This window comes from Aquarana catesbeiana, linkage group LG01 (assembly GCF_042186555.1).
Source record: "Aquarana catesbeiana isolate 2022-GZ linkage group LG01, ASM4218655v1, whole genome shotgun sequence".
Classification (NCBI taxonomy): domain Eukaryota; kingdom Metazoa; phylum Chordata; class Amphibia; order Anura; family Ranidae; genus Aquarana; species Aquarana catesbeiana.
Window position 1 is genome coordinate 630,203,462 of NC_133324.1, and position 18,141 is coordinate 630,221,602.

Below are 18,141 nucleotides of genomic sequence, written 5' to 3' on the forward strand. Positions count from 1 at the left end.
GAAAATTGGGTTCACCCTTTATTGGATTGTGCCCAAGGTTTCTGTACAGCATGGAAGGAATTTGTGCAATCTTTTTTTCAGTGTTCCTGTTTTGTGACATTTGACTTGTCAGAAGAGCCATTTCTGACAAGTCAAGCTGAGGTACATGGGGACAGAGCTAAGCATGGTTGGGTGTTGCGATTCCCAATCAGATCTGCTCTGACTGCTGGTGGCCTGGGAGGGGGAGAAGCTGAGGTACATGGGGGCAGAGCCAGCATGGTTGGATTTTGCCGTTCCCCATCAAGTCCTCTCTTATGGCTTGCAGGAGGAGCCAATTCTGCATGTTTATAATTTGATTGGCCCCAGCCAATTAAATTATAAACAGAAAGAAATGGCTCCCCCGCCAGCCATCAGAGTGGACCTGATGGAGAACTGATCGCCAAAACAGCCGAGAAGGAGAACTATGGCCACTTACATTGTTGGTAGGATGCAGGCGGCTTGAGGCTACTCGGGGTGACTGACAGAAGGGTTGATCCAGCTCATTAGTACTTAGACCTCCTAGAAGCAGTACTTAACCCCTCAATACCCAGGGGTCATTGATTTTTAAGCGCTCAAGTCTAATTTATTAGCGCCAACATTCATTACTAAACTTGACGACAATTCTATGGTTTATGTGCATACCTTAAACTTTTTGTTCTCTGTTTTCTTTATACAAGCTGACAAATGCATAAGACTGTAAAAATTAAATAAAATAATCATATTTATGGCCTAAGGAACCTCTCAAACGTTAACACAGCTGACACTTTTTTTATGGTCTTCTTCCAGGTTTGGCTTCTATGGTCTTCTTGATTGGCCAGCCCAGGATGATGCAACTCCCGTGCATGGACACTGGAGTTGATTTATCCTGGCACCAAGGTATGCTGAAAATGTATACTGATCTGCACATGTGCGGCAAGTGTGCATCCAGAAGAAGCATTGCTGACAGGCAGAAGAGGCAGCCTTTATTTTAGAAGAGACAGTCTATTTTGTAATATTCTAAAAGCCTACCTGCTAGCAGTGTTTCTTATAAAGATTTTAGTTCTGCTTTAAACATATGGCACTGCAGATGAACACTATACCCTGAAGGCAACAGTGTTCATCTGCAGGTTAAAAGCTTTAATATTTTCAGTAGAACCTCATGCCTCCACATGATCAGAAACCATGCTAACTGGGGATCTGAGCTGTCAGGGATAGCTGGGATTGAGTGCCATCAGCTGCTGGTAAGTGTTTGGTAGCCCTCAAAGCAGAGAATGTTAATAAATCTATCTCCAACACAGTACAAAGTTTATATATGGATAGTGGGGTAGAAAGGGTTAAAGTTAAAGAACCATATATTTTGATTCTTGGATGTCAGATCAGAAGTGCATACTGCTTAATACAGCAATAAAATACTAGATGTCTCATCCGCCACTTTGACACGCAATGCACTCTCACTATGACTTTTTTTTTTTTTTTTTTTTAATTCTCAAAAGGATTAACTCTTTGTTTATCCATTAGGATTGGCCCAAAAGAACAGTTCGAGCATTGTGCAAAGTGTAACTTATGTCTGCCATTAAGCTTCAGAGGAAACCACAAGGTAAGAAAGCAAATTCTATCTTTTATATTGAGACTTGCAATTCAAAGGGAAAGAGAGATTTTTTTTTTAAATGCAAAACACATGCCAAGAATACAGATGTCAAGAAAGTTTTCGGTTAACCTTAACAAAGTTGATCAAAAATGCAGGAGAGACTCTTGGCCTGGTGGTATAAACCAAATTTGGACCCCCATTCTGTAGGTTGGTTATTTATTTATTTTTATCTTACTTATGCTTGTTTATCTCAAGAGAAAATAGAAAAACAGTGAGAGCCCTTTCACACAGGCTGATCAGGTCCGCCTGTCGGTTTCAGGCAGACTTGATTGGAAGCTTCATGCAGCTCTATGAACAGGCAGGTTTAAATGAACTTGTGCCCGTTTTTACCTGCCTACCTTGGAGTCTGTCCAGGTCCGAAAGTTTTTTTTTTTTCTCACCTAAAGTTGATGGATCGGCGGTAGCCTGATGTAAACAGACAGTGGAGCTCTTTTACATCCAAATGCCCATAGAGCCATCACGGATTTGCTCATGTCCACTGTGTAATTGCGGGCACTCACTGAACAGGCGCGGATGTCAAAACACTAACATCTGTCCCTTTCAGCACCAGTTCAGCCAGGGATCCGCTCACAGATCTTCTGTTGTACAGAGCAGAACAGCTCTGTCTGAAAGAGTCATACCTGTAATAGAACAATTATTGTATAATTTAGTTGCTGTGTCTGATTTCTCTTGATGCAGAGAAGGCAGACAACAACTTGTTGGTGCACCACAGGCAGGCCAGTGTTCAGGAGGCCGAAAACATGGATGCAAAAGCATGTTTCATGATGCACAAATCATAATTCGGACTTCCAGTTTAGTAGCAGTGCTAGTGACAGGTTTTGTTAACACTGGTTTAGTGAAAAACTTTTTTGGTTCGTTAAAGGGTATTTCCACCTTTTGCAGCCAAATTGAGATAACACCTGCTTTATATTTGTTACAAGTTTCCCCTCACATAACATAACATAAAAAAAAAAAAAAAATAAGCTTCCCTTCAGCAAGAAAAAAAGTCTTAATTCTTTTTGTTATGAGCGGGGCTGGGAAGTTGTGTTCACTATAGTTAACCCTGTACGTACTGTACAGAGCAGATATCCTATCCATTGTACTAGATTTGAACGTTGTCTGTCTTAGGAAAAGGGTTTAGGAGCTAGTTGTCTCCATTGCATGCTATTGGAACAGATCATGCTGAGCTAATTTAAAGGGTAAGGGGGGAAAAAAAAAGTTTAGTGCTGCAGTGCGAATAGGAAAACATAACAAACGTATAGCAGGGTTTTCTTAATTTTGACTGCAAAATGGAAATACACTTATGGGTTTATTTACTAAAGCTGGAAAGTGCAAAATTAGTCTCACTTCTGCATAGAAACCAATCAGCTTCTAACCTCAGCTTGATCAATTAAGCTTTGGCAATACAACCTGGAAGCTGATTGGTTTCTTTGCAGAAGTGAGCCTGATTTTGCACTCTCCAGCTTTAGTAAATAAACCCCTTAAAGTCAGCTCACCATAACCCCAGCTAGTCTGTAATGATATCTACTGAATATTAATGACCATCATAAAGTATATGTCAAGGCAAATTAAAATAAAACCTTTACTGTACATCTCTTCAATACATGCACACTTGCCAGTATTTTATTCTACACGTCTAAAACCACACCTATTGTGCAAGAAATCCAGTGTACTCCTAACTTTCTGTTTGGGATGATTGCTGCACAAAAATCCCAACTAGCCTTGCCTGCTGGGCAACCTACTTCTACCTATCCCCCACAACTTTATTGCCCTAGCCCACATGCATTCATTATTTTCTTTCCTAGCAATACCATGCAGTTGCATTGACTCCCATGAGCCTGGCAGCAAACTAGGAGCCATTTATATATTCTTTCATGCAGCAAAGCATGTTACAGCTTGATTAATAAATCATTCCCTCTGCTGCTATAAGCACTGCAATAGAAAGAAACCTGGCCCTGACTACTTTCTAAATATGCATCTATGTGGATTGAAAATCTGTCTTCTTTTTGTCTATTTAAGCAATCTAACTTGTTTAATGTTATGGAACAACACAAACTTTATTTTTTATTTGTTTGCATGCCTTTAGTTAACCTATTCCTATAATACAGAGCAGCCACACCTTGAGTGTCCAGGATATAAATAGTTGATATTTGCAAAAGTGTATGTCCGCTTGCCGACCCGCTGCAGTACATGTGTGCACCCATACGTAGCTGCCTGTTTTCAGGTTTTAGGAGTGTGTGCTTCTGCCCACCTGCTTCCCTGTGGTTCAAAACAGCGGAAGTCTGTCAGCACATCCAAGCCAATGATTCATGGCCGGGACCTGCTGATTGACTGTGTCGAATCACAGTCCAAAGCCCTGTGTTAATAATCATCATAGGGCTCTGTAGTAAAAAGAAGCACTTATTACACACATTACACATTGTTAGGCACATAATTAACCCCTTGACTACCCCTAGATGTCAACCCCTTCCCAACCAGTGTCATTAGTACAGTGACAGTGTACAGTATTATCACTGATTATTGTATTAGTGGCACTAATGATGTCAGTGGCAGTCAGTTCCCACAGAGTGTCGGTGTCAAGTTGCCAGCTGCACTATCACAGACCCACTATAAGTCCCTGATCGCCAGCATTACTAGTAAAAATGATTTAAAAAATGTGTGTGTGTGTGTGTGTGTGTGTGTGTGTGTATATTTTTTCTTTTTTCACATAAGTGAGTACACCCATCTCATTTTTGTAAATATTTTATTATATCTTTTTATGTGACAACACTGAAGAAATGGCACTTTGTAAGAGTGTCAATTTTTCTGTCCTCTCAAAATAACTCAACACACAGCCATTAAGGTCTAAACCGCTGGCAACAAAAGTGAGTACACCCCTATATGAAAATGTCCAAATTGGGCCCAAAGTGTCAAATTTTTTTTTTGTGCGGACACCATTATTTTCCAGCACTGCATGCAGCCCCAGACCATGACACTCCCACCACCATGTTTGACTGTAGGCAAGACACACTTGTCTTTGTACTCCTCACCTGGTTACCGCCACACACGCTTGAAACTATCTGAACCAAATAAGTTTTATCTTGTCTCATCAGACCACAAGACATGGTCCAGTAATCCACATCCTTAGTCTGCTTGTCTTCAGAAATCTGTTTGCGTGCTTGCTTGTGCATCATCTTTAGAAGAGGCTTCCCTCTGGGACGCCATGCAGACCAAATTGATGCAGTGTGCAGCATGTGGTCTGAGCACTGACAGGCTGACCCCCCCACCCCTTCAACCTCTGCAGCAATGCTCTCAGCACTCTTAAGTCTATTTCCCAAAGACAACCTCTGGATATGACGCTGAGCACGTGCACTCAACTTCTTTGGTCGACCATGGCGAGGCCTGTTCTGAGTGCTCATAAGTTTACATACCCTGGCAGAATTTAGGATTTCTTGGCCATTTTTCAGAGAATATGAATGATAGCCCAAAAACATTTTTTCACTTATGGTTAGTGTTTGGCTGAAGCCATTTATTATCAATCAACTGTGTTTACTCTTTTTAAATCATGATGGCAACAGAAACTACCCAAATTACCCTGATCAGAAGTTTACATACCCTGGTGATTTTGGCCTGATAGCATGCACACAAGTTAACACAAAGGGGTTTGAATGGCTATTAAAGGTAACCATCCTCACCTGTGATCTCTTTGCTTTTAATTAGTGTGTGTGTGTAAAAGGTCAGTGCGTTTCTGGACTCCTGACAGACCCTTGCATCTTTCATCCAGTGCTGCACAGATGTTTGTGGATTCTGAGTCATGAGGAAAGCAAAAGAATTGTCAAAGGATCTGCAAGGGAAAAGGTAGTTGAACTTTATAAAACAGAAAAGGGATATAAAAAGATATCCAAGGAATTGAGAATGCCAATCAGCAGTATTCAAACTCCAATCAAGAAGTAGAAAATGAGGGGTTCTGTTGAAACCAAACGACGGTCAGGTAAACCAACTAAAATTTCAGCCACAACTGCCAGGATAATTGTTCGGGATGCAAAGAACACCCCACAAATAACAGATAAAATACAGGACTCTCTGAAAACATGTGGTGTGGCTGTTTCAAGATGCACAATAGGGAGGCACTTGAAGGAAGATGGTTTGCATGGTCAAGTCGCCAGAAGAAAGCCATTACTACGCAAATGCCACAAAGTATCCCGATTTCAATATGCTAAACAGCACAGAGACAAGCCTCAAACCTTCTGGCACAAAGTCATTTGGAGTGATGAGACCAAAATTTAGCTTTTTGGCCACAACCATAAATGCTACATTTGGAGAAGAGTCAACAAGGCCTATGATGAAAGGCACGGAGGTGGATCGCTGAGGTTTTGGGGATGTGTGAGCTACAAAGGCACAGGAAATTTGTTCAAAATTGTTGGCAAGATGAATGCAGTATGTTCTCAAAAAATATTGGAGGAACATTTGCATTCATAAGCCAGGAAGCTGCGCATGGGACGTTCTTGGACATTCCAACATGACAATAAACCAAAACACAAGGCCAAGTCGACCTGTCATTGGTTAAAGCAGAATAAAGTGAAGGTTCTGGAGTGGCCATCTCAGTCACCTGACCTCCAATATCATTGAGCCACACTATACGGCACTGCGTCGCTTTAACAATTGTGCAGTTGTGCGACGTTGCACCCAATCAAAATTGACGTACTTTTTTTTCCCCCCACAAATAGAGCTTTCTTTTGGTGGTATTTGATCACCTCTGCGGTTTTTATTTTTTGCACTATAAACAAAAAAAGAGCGACAATTTTGAAAAAAAGCTATTTTTTTTAACTTTTTGCTATAATAAATATCCCCAAAAAATATATAAAAACATATTTTTTTTCTCAGTTTAGGCAGATCTGTATATTTCTACATATTTTTTGGTAAAAATAATCACCATAAGCGTATATTGATTGGTTTGTGCAAAAGTTATAGTGTCTACAAAATAGGGGATAGATTTATAGCATTTTTTTATTCATTTTTTTTTTTTATTAGTAATGACGGTGATCTGGGATTTTTATTGTGACTGCGACATTATGGAGGACACATCGGACACTTGACACCATTTTGGGACCATTGTCATTTATAAAGCGATCAGTGTTATAAAAATACACTGATTGCTATGTAAATGGCAGGGAAGGCGTTTCCTGTGTCCTAGGGAGGTGTGCTAACTGTGGGGGGGGATGAGCTTCCACTGACATGACAGCGATCACTGCTCCCGATGTCATGTCACTAGGCAGAATGGGGAAAAGCCTTGTTTACATAGGCATCTCCCCGTTCTACCTCTCCACACCGCAATTGCGGGCCGACAGTGAACATCGAGATCCCGGGGCATGCGCACGCCCGATAGGCAGCAAATTTAAAGGGACGTACAGGTACGCTCATTTGCCTGACTGTGCCATTCTGCCGATGTACATCTGTGTGGTGCAGTTAAAGGGGACAATACACGGTATTAAGAACTGGGATATGTAAACTTTTGATCAGGGTCATTTGGATATTTTATGTTGCCATTATGATTTAAAAAGAGTAAACACAATTGATAATAAATGGCTTCAGCCAAACACTAACCATGAGTGAAAGAAACATTTTTGTGTTATCATTCATATTCTCTGAAAAATGGCCAAGAAATCCTAAATTCTGCCAGGGTATGTAAACTTATGAGCACAATTGTATGTGTGTGTGTGTGTAGATAATATATATATGTGTGTGTGTGTGTTAAATATAATCGCAGCATCGATGCATCGTGATTCAATAGGGAGAAAACGCTGAGCAGCATGGAGGAGGGGGAATCGACTGACACTGGCACTCACCAGTTCTCATTCTGAATGATCCCATCATCCCTCTGCCTGTTCCCATCCATCCCACCATGCCTCTGATCCCATCCATCCCTCTGCTTGATCTCATCCATTCCACCATCCCTCTGATCCCATCCATTCCACCATGCCTCTGATCCCACCATCCCTCTGCCTCTAATCCCATCCATCCCACCATCCTTCTGTCACTATCACTTATATTTTGTGCATTAAGGACAGAAAAGCATTTCAGGTCTTTGTTAAAACAATCTACTGAGCAGCCCAGAACTAGTTTGTGGGAGAGTCAGTCTGTTCCACATTTTCACAGCTCTTATGGCAAAGAAGCCTTTCTGTTTTTCATCTAGATCACAGGTGGCAAACACAAGGCCCGCGGGGCGAATCCAGCCTGCCAGGCCTCGTCATGTGGCCCGCGCAATGGCCGGCGGCTGCCACCTCTTTTGTTTCCCAGGCAACAAGAGTAAACATCCTCCGGCACACGAATGGCGCCGGCTTTGTGTGAGCGCATGGGTGGCCAGCCGATCTCCAAGGGAACATCTCCCGCTCTCTCTCTCCTCAGTCGCTCTAGCAACGTCAGCTGTTTCTGAGCCGAGCGCATGCACGGTTGGCCCGTCAGTGTCGGAGGTTCCTGACAGCTCCGACTGTGATGTTTTTCTTTTTTTTATCCAGCGAGTTGCAGTCTGAGAGCAGGCTTCTTAAGGATTTGTTGTGCTGAATATAGATCCTCATACACAGGAGGTACCAGAGCTGGGCCAGGTAGGAAAGAGCACAGATGTGAGAGGTGATTTTTTTTTTTTTTTTTTTTGGGGGGGGGGGGGGGGTTTGAGGGCTGTGGAGGGTTCCGATGTCAGATGTTGCACTGCATAGCATACTCCTGTACCCCGCGCTCCGTACGCAGCATACTCCTGTACCCCGCGCTCCGTACGCAGCATACTCCTGTACCCCGCGCTCCGTACGCAGCATACTCCTGTACCCCGCGCTCCGTACGCAGCATACTCCTGTACCCCGTGCTCCGTACGCAGCATACTCCTGTACCCCGCGCTCCGTACGCAGCATACTCCTGTACCCCGCGCTCCGTACGCAGCAGACTCCTGTACCCCGCGCTCCGTACGCAGCAGACTCCTGTACCCCGCGCTCCGTACGCAGCAGACTCCTGTACCCCGCGCTCCGTACGCAGCAGACTCCTGTACCCCGCGCTCCGTACGCAGCAGACTCCTGTACCCCGCGCTCCGTACGCAGCAGACTCCTGTACCCCGCGCTCCGTACGCAGCAGACTCCTGTACCCCGCGCTCCGTACGCAGCAGACTCCTGTACCCCGCGCTCCGTACGCAGCAGACTCCTGTACCCCGCGCTCCGTACGCAGCAGACTCCTGTACCCCGCGCTCCGTACGCAGCAGACTCCTGTACCCCGCGCTCCGTACGCAGCAGACTCCTGTACCCCGCGCTCCGTACGCAGCAGACTCCTGTACCCCGCGCTCCGTACGCAGCAGACTCCTGTGCCCCGCACTCGGAACGCAGCAGACTCCTGTGCCCCGCACTCGGGACGCAGCAGACTCCTGTGCCCCGCACTCGGGACGCAGCAGACTCCTGTGCCCCGCACTCGGAACGCAGCAGACTCCTGTGCCCCGCACTCGGGACGCAGCAGACTCCTGTGCCCCGCACTCGGGACGCAGCAGACTCCTGTGCCCCGCACTCGGGACGCAGCAGACTCCTGTGCCCCGCAGTCGGGACGCAGCATACTCCTGTGCCCCGCAGTCGGGACGCAGCAGACTCCTGTGCCCCGCAGTCGGGACGCAGCAGACTCCTGTGCCCCGCAGTCGGGACGCAGCAGACTCCTGTGCCCCGCAGTCGGGACGCAGCAGACTCCTGTGCCCCGCAGTCGGGACGCAGCAGACTCCTGTGCCCCGCAATGATGGCTATGAGAATTACCCTCCCCCAAAAAAGGATATTGCGCTAAGAGCAGATGGAAATAAAGAAATGGAGTCTCAAATCGTGGGACAAGTGAAAATGTGCACCCCTGATATAATAAAAATATATATATATATATATATATATATATATATATATATATATATATATAATGCTCATCTATTAATATACACTAAGGCCCCTTTTACACTTGTATGACCTGAAAGTCGCATGACTTTGCAGCAACTTAAAGCAATGCCTGTATATTCTTGAGCTCTATGGACCTCAAGTTGCATCAAAGTCGGACCAAAGTAGTGCAAGGACTACTTTGACGTTGCTGCGACTTGAAGTTGCACATATATGAATGGTACTAATTGGAAACCATGGGGTATGACTTGTCATGAGACTTTGAAGTCCTAAATCGCATGAGAAGTCACACAAATGTGAAAGGGGCCTTATTGGCCTAAATGTATGAAGAAATTGGATTTTTTTTCACTTTTTTTATTTGATATGTCTTATAGCAGAAATTATTGTTTTTGTTTTTTTAAGTTTCGATCTTTATTGTTTATATAATATATACATACCGCCAAAAGAAAGCTCTATTTGTGTGAAAAAAATGTATATAAATTTAATTTGGGTACAGTGTATTGCATGACCGAGCATAGTAGCACAATGTAAAAAACGGCCTGGTCATGAAGGGGATAAGTGGAATACAGGCAGGTTTAGCACCCTTTTTAATGCCAGCAATATAACTGAGGGAAACTGTGCTTCAGGGCGCTTGTCAACAGGAAATACCTGATAGTGTGTGGTATCCACAAAACTTTGTTTTCCTCAATATAAGCGCACTAAGGAAGGGAAAGCAAAAAAAAAAAAATCAGATACTTGGAGTGTTCATGCATTTATTTATTTTTATTTAGTGCATAGAAAATGTCTCAAGACAAGACTGTCCTATATGTTTAGAGGTAAGTAATGTCATGAAAGTATTGCATTGTTTTTATGTTCAGTGTTTTTTGTCTGGATGCCTTCTGAATTTGATCAATGTTATTAGTTTGTCAAGTTTAACTTCCCTTCTAGTAAGACGAGAACAAACCCTTTTCCTTTATCTTTAGCCTGCCATTATTATTTTTTTATCTATTATTTACAGACATATCTTTATTGTTTTATCAAGTGGGGAGAAGCACAGTTGGGTGGTTGAGCACTAGGGTTGCACCAATGCCATTTTTTTTTTTTTTTTTTTTTTGTCGGTGAGGACGAGTAACGATGCTTGTGCTCAAGAACTCGCCGATACCATTGTGGTAAATATCTTCTGTCAATACCAAAGCCAAGAAAATCAGTATTTTGTGCAGTAAATGTGATTAGTAGTACTATAAAACATCTCAGATTTGTACACTTTACTTGTTTTATTAAGAGCGGTGACACCTGACCCCTACACTATCGTAAAGTTTTCGAAAATGAATAGTTAATTTCCAAAGATCTGACCTTGATCTTTCCCTGTCATGATAAAATATAGGTTAGCTTATGAAACCTAGTGGCATCTTTCTACATCTTTAAATCTATGACTGCTAATCTCACACGTAGTGTGAGAACGATTTATTGTTTGACAATAAATTGGAAGGGATTAACAACATTTCAGAAAGTTATATCTCATGTCTGGCATCATGTTATGTTCTGGATATCGTACAGTCTTTTCATTTATTATTATTTCTTTTTTTTGTCGGGTAAACCATACAATAAATAAATGTATAAGCTGCACCAAAGTTGTGAATTGATGGGAAGTTCTCCCTACTTGCTAGTAAAATGTCTGATGAACTCTATTTCTGGCTGTCCTCTTTTAAAACCAGTGTAACAGTTGTAAAACCATTTTTTTTTCGTTGTCCAGAAACACAAGAAGTCTTCACCATCAGGTTATACTGATGCCTACAGAAGTATTGGACACTGGCCAACTAAAAATTGTGGGCCAGCTCAGGATAACCCATTCTACAGCCAACATAATTCAGTTTTTTTTTTCTAGTTTCCAAGGAGGATAGAAATGTTTCTTAAAGCGGAACTTCACCTCCTCTGTCACTTTTGCTTTTATTTTTTTTTGGGAGGCAGGTACCTAGTTTTGGCTTCCATGTTCCTTTAATCCTTCTAAAATCAGGTGAGTTAAGGCTTAGGGCCTTTTCAGTTTAGAGCCAGAGCCACATCAAAGTTACCCAGTGCCCAGGATGAAGATTCTAAACTGTGCGCCACCCCATCCATACCATATTTTTTTCCAGGGGATTTAGCTCTCTGAAACGATTAAATAGAAGCACTTTCTAATTATTAGATGCACTTAAGTCGTTTTGTCAAGCATAAACACAGAAGAGAGATATGAGCACACTAGTGATTGAGGGGTGGGTACACTCTACAAGCAGTCCTTGCAGAGCCTAGGCCCCCCTGCTTAACCCATTAGGGCAGGGTATACTGCTTGTATCCCCCCCCCCCCCTGTCAGTGGCCCTGGGGTTTGTAATATGGATTTGGGGGGTTTAATTGAGGGTTGGGTTGAAGTTAGAATGGGTGAGGGTTAGGTGCAGGGTTTTGGGGAGTTAGAGCCCTTTCATACTGGGGCGGTTTGCAGGCGTTATTGCGCTAAAAATAGTGACCTTAAACTGCCTCTACTGTTTCTTCAGTGTGAAAGCCTGAGGGCTTTCACACTGAAGCGGTGCGCTGGCAGGAGAAAAAAAAAACTCCTGCAAACCGCATCTTTGGAGCGGTGAAGGAGAGGTGTATTCACCACTCCTAAACCGCTCCTGCCCATTGAAATCAATGGGGCACCGCGGCTATAGCGGCGCTATGCGAGCGGTTTTAACCCTTTTTTTGGCCGCCAGCGGGGGTTAAAACCGAACCGCTAGCGGCCGAATACCGCTGCAAAAACTATGGTAAAGCAGCACTAAAAATAGCGCTGTTTTACCGCCGACGCCCCCACCGCCCCATTGTGAAAGGGGCCTAAGTGAGGGTTAGGTGTGGTGTTAGGGGGAGGAGTGCTTTAGGGATAGATCTCTCTGCACAGTAAGTGGCACTGAGCTGTCAGTACCTGATTACAATCTACCTCTGAACCTCAGAATATTTTTCTCTGACTATCCCTTAAAGATAAGCATGTGATTCACTCAAACATGTTTATGCCCATGAAGCATGTGGATGATGAACCATCAGGCAGGTCCAGATCATCCAGAGAAATAAACCGTAGTGGTCACTCCTAAGTATAAAACATACCATTCTGTTTTCTTGCCGTAAGATCGGTCAACCGGGATAGTCTTGTGCTCACTGCTGGAATCCACAGACATGGGAATCCACTCCTAGTCTGGCCACAGTTCATATTAGGCTCTTTCACACTAGTGGCCAGGGGGAAGGTAAAACATGAGGTGCTCAATGGTTCACAGTCATGGTTTTACCATCTTCCAGTCGTCCACCTTGACTCTAAAATACCACTAGAGGGGGATGTTCATATTCTGCGGCCTGTCGCCTGTCAAACTGCCATTCAAGTCAATGGGGTAAAGTGGCAACCATGAGATAAACGCTTGGTTCATGATTGTGGTGTATTAATCCCATTGTAAGAAAAACAAAAAACAAACATTTGACAGTGGCTGCTTAGCTGCACACTGAAAAGGGATCCAATGTTGATCCCTTTTCAGAGCATGGGCTAGTGTGAACATATCCTTTTGGTTTTGGTAGCTTGTTGGCAGGCAACCTCTGGTATGGTCCCTGTAGATTTATTCTCAGCCACTCCTAAATGCTATCTTGCCACAAAGAAGAAGAGCAGAGATTTGGAGAGCCCCACACCTGGCAGACCTCCTCCCACCCTGTACTGGTAGTGCCCATCCATGCCACTCATCCAGCTCAGCACTCTCCTGTTATTTTGTCTGCCGAGCTGAAAGCCCAGATCCTTGGCACGTGACAGGAGGAGAGTGCATTACTACCAGGCAATATGTCCTTAGCCTGAGCTTATACTCTGTCCCTACATTTCCACTTATCTTCTGACTTTTTTTTTTATTTTTATCTTTATCCCTTCCTTTTTTTTTTTTCACTCTGAGAGTGAGGGTAAGGAAGCTCCACAGTGCCATCTAGTGCCCCTTGGTCAATACTGAAGTTCTACTGCATTGTATTGTAAGCTTTGTTACAATCCCAAAATGTGGTATTCGGAAGAAAAATAAAATAACCAGCAACCCCCCCCCAAATAACACTACCCTGCTTAGAGCATCTCTGATCTTTCTTCTACCAGGACTTCAGTCTTAGATTCTTCTGTCTGGTCCTAGTTCTTCCAGGGGAGTTCTTTCTCATTGTTGACCACAGTTTAGGTTGTGTGTCTTTTGCCTTAAGGGAAATTGTTTTTGATCAGCTTTTCATGTGTATGGTCTATGGTTTAATGTTTTCTCTTCTGAAAATGTTCTCACTTTTTATTTAAATGTTTTTCTTGGTCTTTGGGCATTATGTGTACTTCCACATTAGTTATCATGTTCTCCTTTACCAGGTGGATGGTTCAGCCTTACCCATTGCCAGTTGAAGACATTTGTTGTACAGGCAGCCCTTGAGCTGTAAAGTGTCCCTAGTTCACATTGGGTTTGGTAGTGATTGTTTGCTGTTGGGCTTCTTTTGGATGTCTTGATGGTGAAGACTTGCTGTGTTCCACAATGGATGAGAAAGAAAATAGGATTTTAAAGTCTCACCCCTGTGTGTTTTAACCATGCTTTTGGTACATATTGGTTGTATGAGGGATTACCCTGGGCTGGCCTACAATTTTTTTGTTTGCCAATGTTTGATCCTCCTGCAGGTGCAAGTATAACCCAATGGCAAAAACTTCCTGTGGTCCCTCAATGGGCGGCAAGAAAGGATTCTAGTACACAAATTCCCTTATTTGCTGTAGCCCTGTGCACTCTTAGTGGTTAGTAACTGGTTATGTTATCATTCGTAGGCATTTATGCTAGTATTTGCTTATAGCATCATCCTGTTAGTATATATTTACAGATTAAGATATTATGTCTGTCAGGCTTTAGCAGACAAGAGCGTGTGACAAGGCTTATAAAAAGTGGCTTTTGTTTTCTTTGCTGGAGAATTCAAGAAGTGTGTACTGGCTCTTACAGGTTTGAGGCAATGGAAATGCAAATCTCGAAGAAGCCGGGACTTTTTTGTGTTTTGGTGCTTTTCTGTGTTTTGGTGCTTTTCTGTGTTATGAAAGTAATTGACAGACATTTCCTAGGTATTAAATTAGCATTATTATTAGACCCAGAAAGAGCAGAAGGAACCAGAAAAAAAAAGATGGAAGGTTATATTTGCACGATATGAATGGAAACATTAATATATTAAAGGGGTTAAGATGAGGTGAAAGTGGAAATATTTGTTATTATTGTACTCTTAATCCGTTGTATTTTTTGGATAAATTAGACATGATAAATATATAAGAACTCCACTTTTAATTCAGCATTGCTCTTACAGGATATCCATACCTCCAGAGTGGGAGCGCGTGTGCTTCCTTGTGGACATCTCCTACACAGGTGAGAAACTGCTTGGGTAGAATCACTTTCTCATAAAGCATAACTACAGTGCCTTGAAAAAGTATTCATACCCCTTGAAATTTTGTTATTTTACAACCAAAAGCATAATGTATTTTATTGGGATTTTATGTGATATACCAATACAAAGTGGTACATAATTGTGAAGTGGAAGGAAAATGATAAATGATTTTCCAAATTTTTTCCAAATATATATCTGAAAAGTGTGGCGTGCATTTGTATTCGGCCCCCCTGAGTCAATACTTTGTATAACCACCTTTCGCTGCAATTACAGCTGCAAGTCTTTTTAGGTTTGTCTCTACCAGCTTTGCACATCTAGAAAGTGACATTTTTGCCCATTCTTCTTTGCAAAATAGCTCAAGCTCTGTCAGATTGGATGGAGAGCGTCTGTGAACAGCAATTTTCAAGTCTTGCCACAGATTCTCAATTGGATTTAGGTCTGGACTTTGCCTATTCATGTGTTCGAATCGCGTTGATCTAAACCTTTCCATTGTAGCTCTGGCTGTATGTTAAGGGTGGAAGGTGAACCTCCGCCCCAGTCTCAAGTCTTTTGCAGACCCTAACAGGTTTTCTTCTACAATTGCACTGTATTTGGCTCCATCCATCTTCCCATCAACTCTGACCAGCTTCCCTGTCCCTGCTGAAGAAAAGCATGCCCACAACATGATGCTGCCACCACCATGTTTCACGGTGGGGCTGGTGTGTTCAGGGTGATGTGCAGTGTTAGTTTTCCACCACACATAGCATTTTGCTTTTAGGCAAAAAAGTTCAATTTTAGTCTCATCCAACCAGAGCACCTTCTTCCACATGTTTGCAGTTCCCCCCACAAGGCCTCTTACACACTGCAAACAGGACTTCTTATGGCTGTCTTTCAACAATGGCTTTCTTCTTGCCACCCTTCCATAAATTCCAGATTTGTGGAGTGCACAACTAATAGTTGTCCTGTGGACAGATTCTCCCATCTGAGCTGTGGATCTCTGCAGCTCTTCCAGAGTTACCATGGGCCTTTTGGCTGCTTCTCTGATTAATGCTGTCCTGGCCTGGCCTGTCAGTTTAGGTGGACGGCCATGCCTTGGTAGGTTTGCAGTTGTGCCATACTCTTTCCATTTTCGAAAGATGGATTGAACAGTGCTCCGTGAGATGTTCAAAGCTTGGGATATTTTTTTTTTATAACTTAAACCTACTTTAAACTTCTCCACAACGTTATCCCTGACCTGTCTGGTGTGTTCCTTGGCCTTCATGATGCTGTTTGTTCACTAAGGTTCTCTAACAAATATCTGAGGGCTTCACAGAACAGCTGTATTTATACTGAGATTAAATTACACACAGGTGGACTCTATTTACTAATTAGGTGACTTCTGATGGCAATTGGTTTCACTAGATTTTAGTTAGGGGTATCAGAGTAAAGGGGGCTGAATACAAATACCTGTCACACTTTTCAGATATTTATTTGTAATAAATGTTTGAAAACCATTTATCATTTTCCTTCCACTTCACAATCATGTGCCACTTTGTGTTGATCTATCACAGGGGTAGTGAATTAAAATTCAAGGAGGTCCGGTAACTAAATAATTTTTCCAGCCAAGGTCCAAATCACAAGTCCGTGCTATGAAAGATTGTACGTTTCTTTTAGTTTTTTGGCGCAAGCTGCACTCTCTGGGGCTTTTCTTACTGTTTCCTCCACACACTCTGGTAACACTCTGTAAATGTCCCCAATAGTTTTCCCCCTTACATCAGGTGCCCCTACCAGCGTAATTTATTACACTGGGTGCCACCATCAGACTACCTCCATAAATCAATTGCCACCATCAGGGTGTCCCTATCAGAGTGCCCCCTTACATTGGGTGTGCCTATCAGGGTGCCCCCTTACATCGGGTGTCCCCATCAGAGTGCCCCCCAGCATAAAATAAAGAGCATGCTGATGGACACTCTGATGGGTGCAACAAAATATGCCCATTAGCGTGCACCTTAACAAAATATGCCCCACATACCTTGAGAGCAGGAGTCAGCACATTCAGCAAGCTGCAGGGGGCGGAAGCTGCAAGATATACCTCGCAAGTGAGAGCCAGTAGCAGGGAGCAGCGATCAGTAAGGGTGCAGGGCATGCACGTGATGTCAAGCCGGGGCGGTCCGGGCAGGAGCGTTGCGAGGGCCGTCATTTAGTGACGGTTGGTCTGTCACACAAAATTCCAATACATTTATGTTTTTGGTTGTAACATGACAAATTGTAGAAAATTTCAAGGGGTATAAATACTTTTTCATGCACTGTATAGTCAAAATGTAAAATCATATATTCAACATTGTATTTCAATTATTTCTAGCCTACTCCTAATAATCAGTGTAATTTTGAAGTCTGTAAACTTACTTTAGGATCCCCACATATTTACTACTTTGAATTCTGTGACACATATTCACTATGCCCTGTGATTAGGCACTGATGTGTCACATATTTCACAGAGCCTGCCTTCTGAACTACAGAGGTGCTGAGAGGAGGAGTTTCAGGAGGTGGAGTCAGTACAGTAATCACTGCTTACAGACAGAAAGTTACCATGAGATATGTAGTTCTTAGACAATGGAAAGTAAACAGCAGAGGAGAAGCTGCAAAGCATGCAGGGAATACAGGAAGTTCTGGAATGAGATGGCCAACAGACAGGCAATACAGCATGAAAGGAGATTTATCAAGTAAAGTTGATATTGGATTGTAAAAAAACAACTATGCTTTGTAGTGCTATTACAATCTGGATGTTATAAAATGAAAGTGTATGCTGTGACCTTATATTTCCTTTAAGTATTGAAACTGAAGTATGTTCTAAAGGTACCCACAGACAAAAAATTGTTGCTGGACGATCCTGGCTATGGGGACCTTGAATGCTGCCATTGAGTTTTGCAGAAATCTACACATTTGTATTTACATACCTGATAACATTCACTGTTGCAGCACGATTGATCTGTGCTGCTAAGGTACAATTAAAGAAGAATCAATTTTTCCAGCATTATGTTGGGTAAAAGTATATAGATTGCTTACAAAATAGGAGGTCCAAGAAGCCCAATCAAGTTTGTCATACACACGTGGAAGATTGGATGTTGGGGTGCATGTTCCCTAATCAGCCCATACAGGGAGATGAAGAAGCAGGGCCCTATTTAAAGACGTGTTTGATTATGTTTGTTAAAGAGACCCTGTAACGAACCTAAAAAATTTCAGGAAAAAACACAGAAAAATCTGAATGCTTACCATTCCTTTTGATTTTTTTTTTT

General features: G+C 42.8%; 1 protein-coding gene across 1 annotated transcript in view; it reads left to right on the forward strand.

Annotated features, from left to right (window-relative positions):
- Positions 1–18,141, forward strand: part of RCHY1 (ring finger and CHY zinc finger domain containing 1) — a 60,662-nt gene that overhangs the window by 32,727 nt on the left and 9,794 nt on the right. The window contains exons 4-6 of the mRNA XM_073601021.1: positions 1,516–1,594; positions 10,275–10,319; positions 14,810–14,868. Of these exons, the coding sequence (XP_073457122.1) occupies positions 1,516–1,594; positions 10,275–10,319; positions 14,810–14,868 (183 nt within the window). The remainder of the gene's footprint in view (positions 1–1,515; positions 1,595–10,274; positions 10,320–14,809; positions 14,869–18,141) is intronic.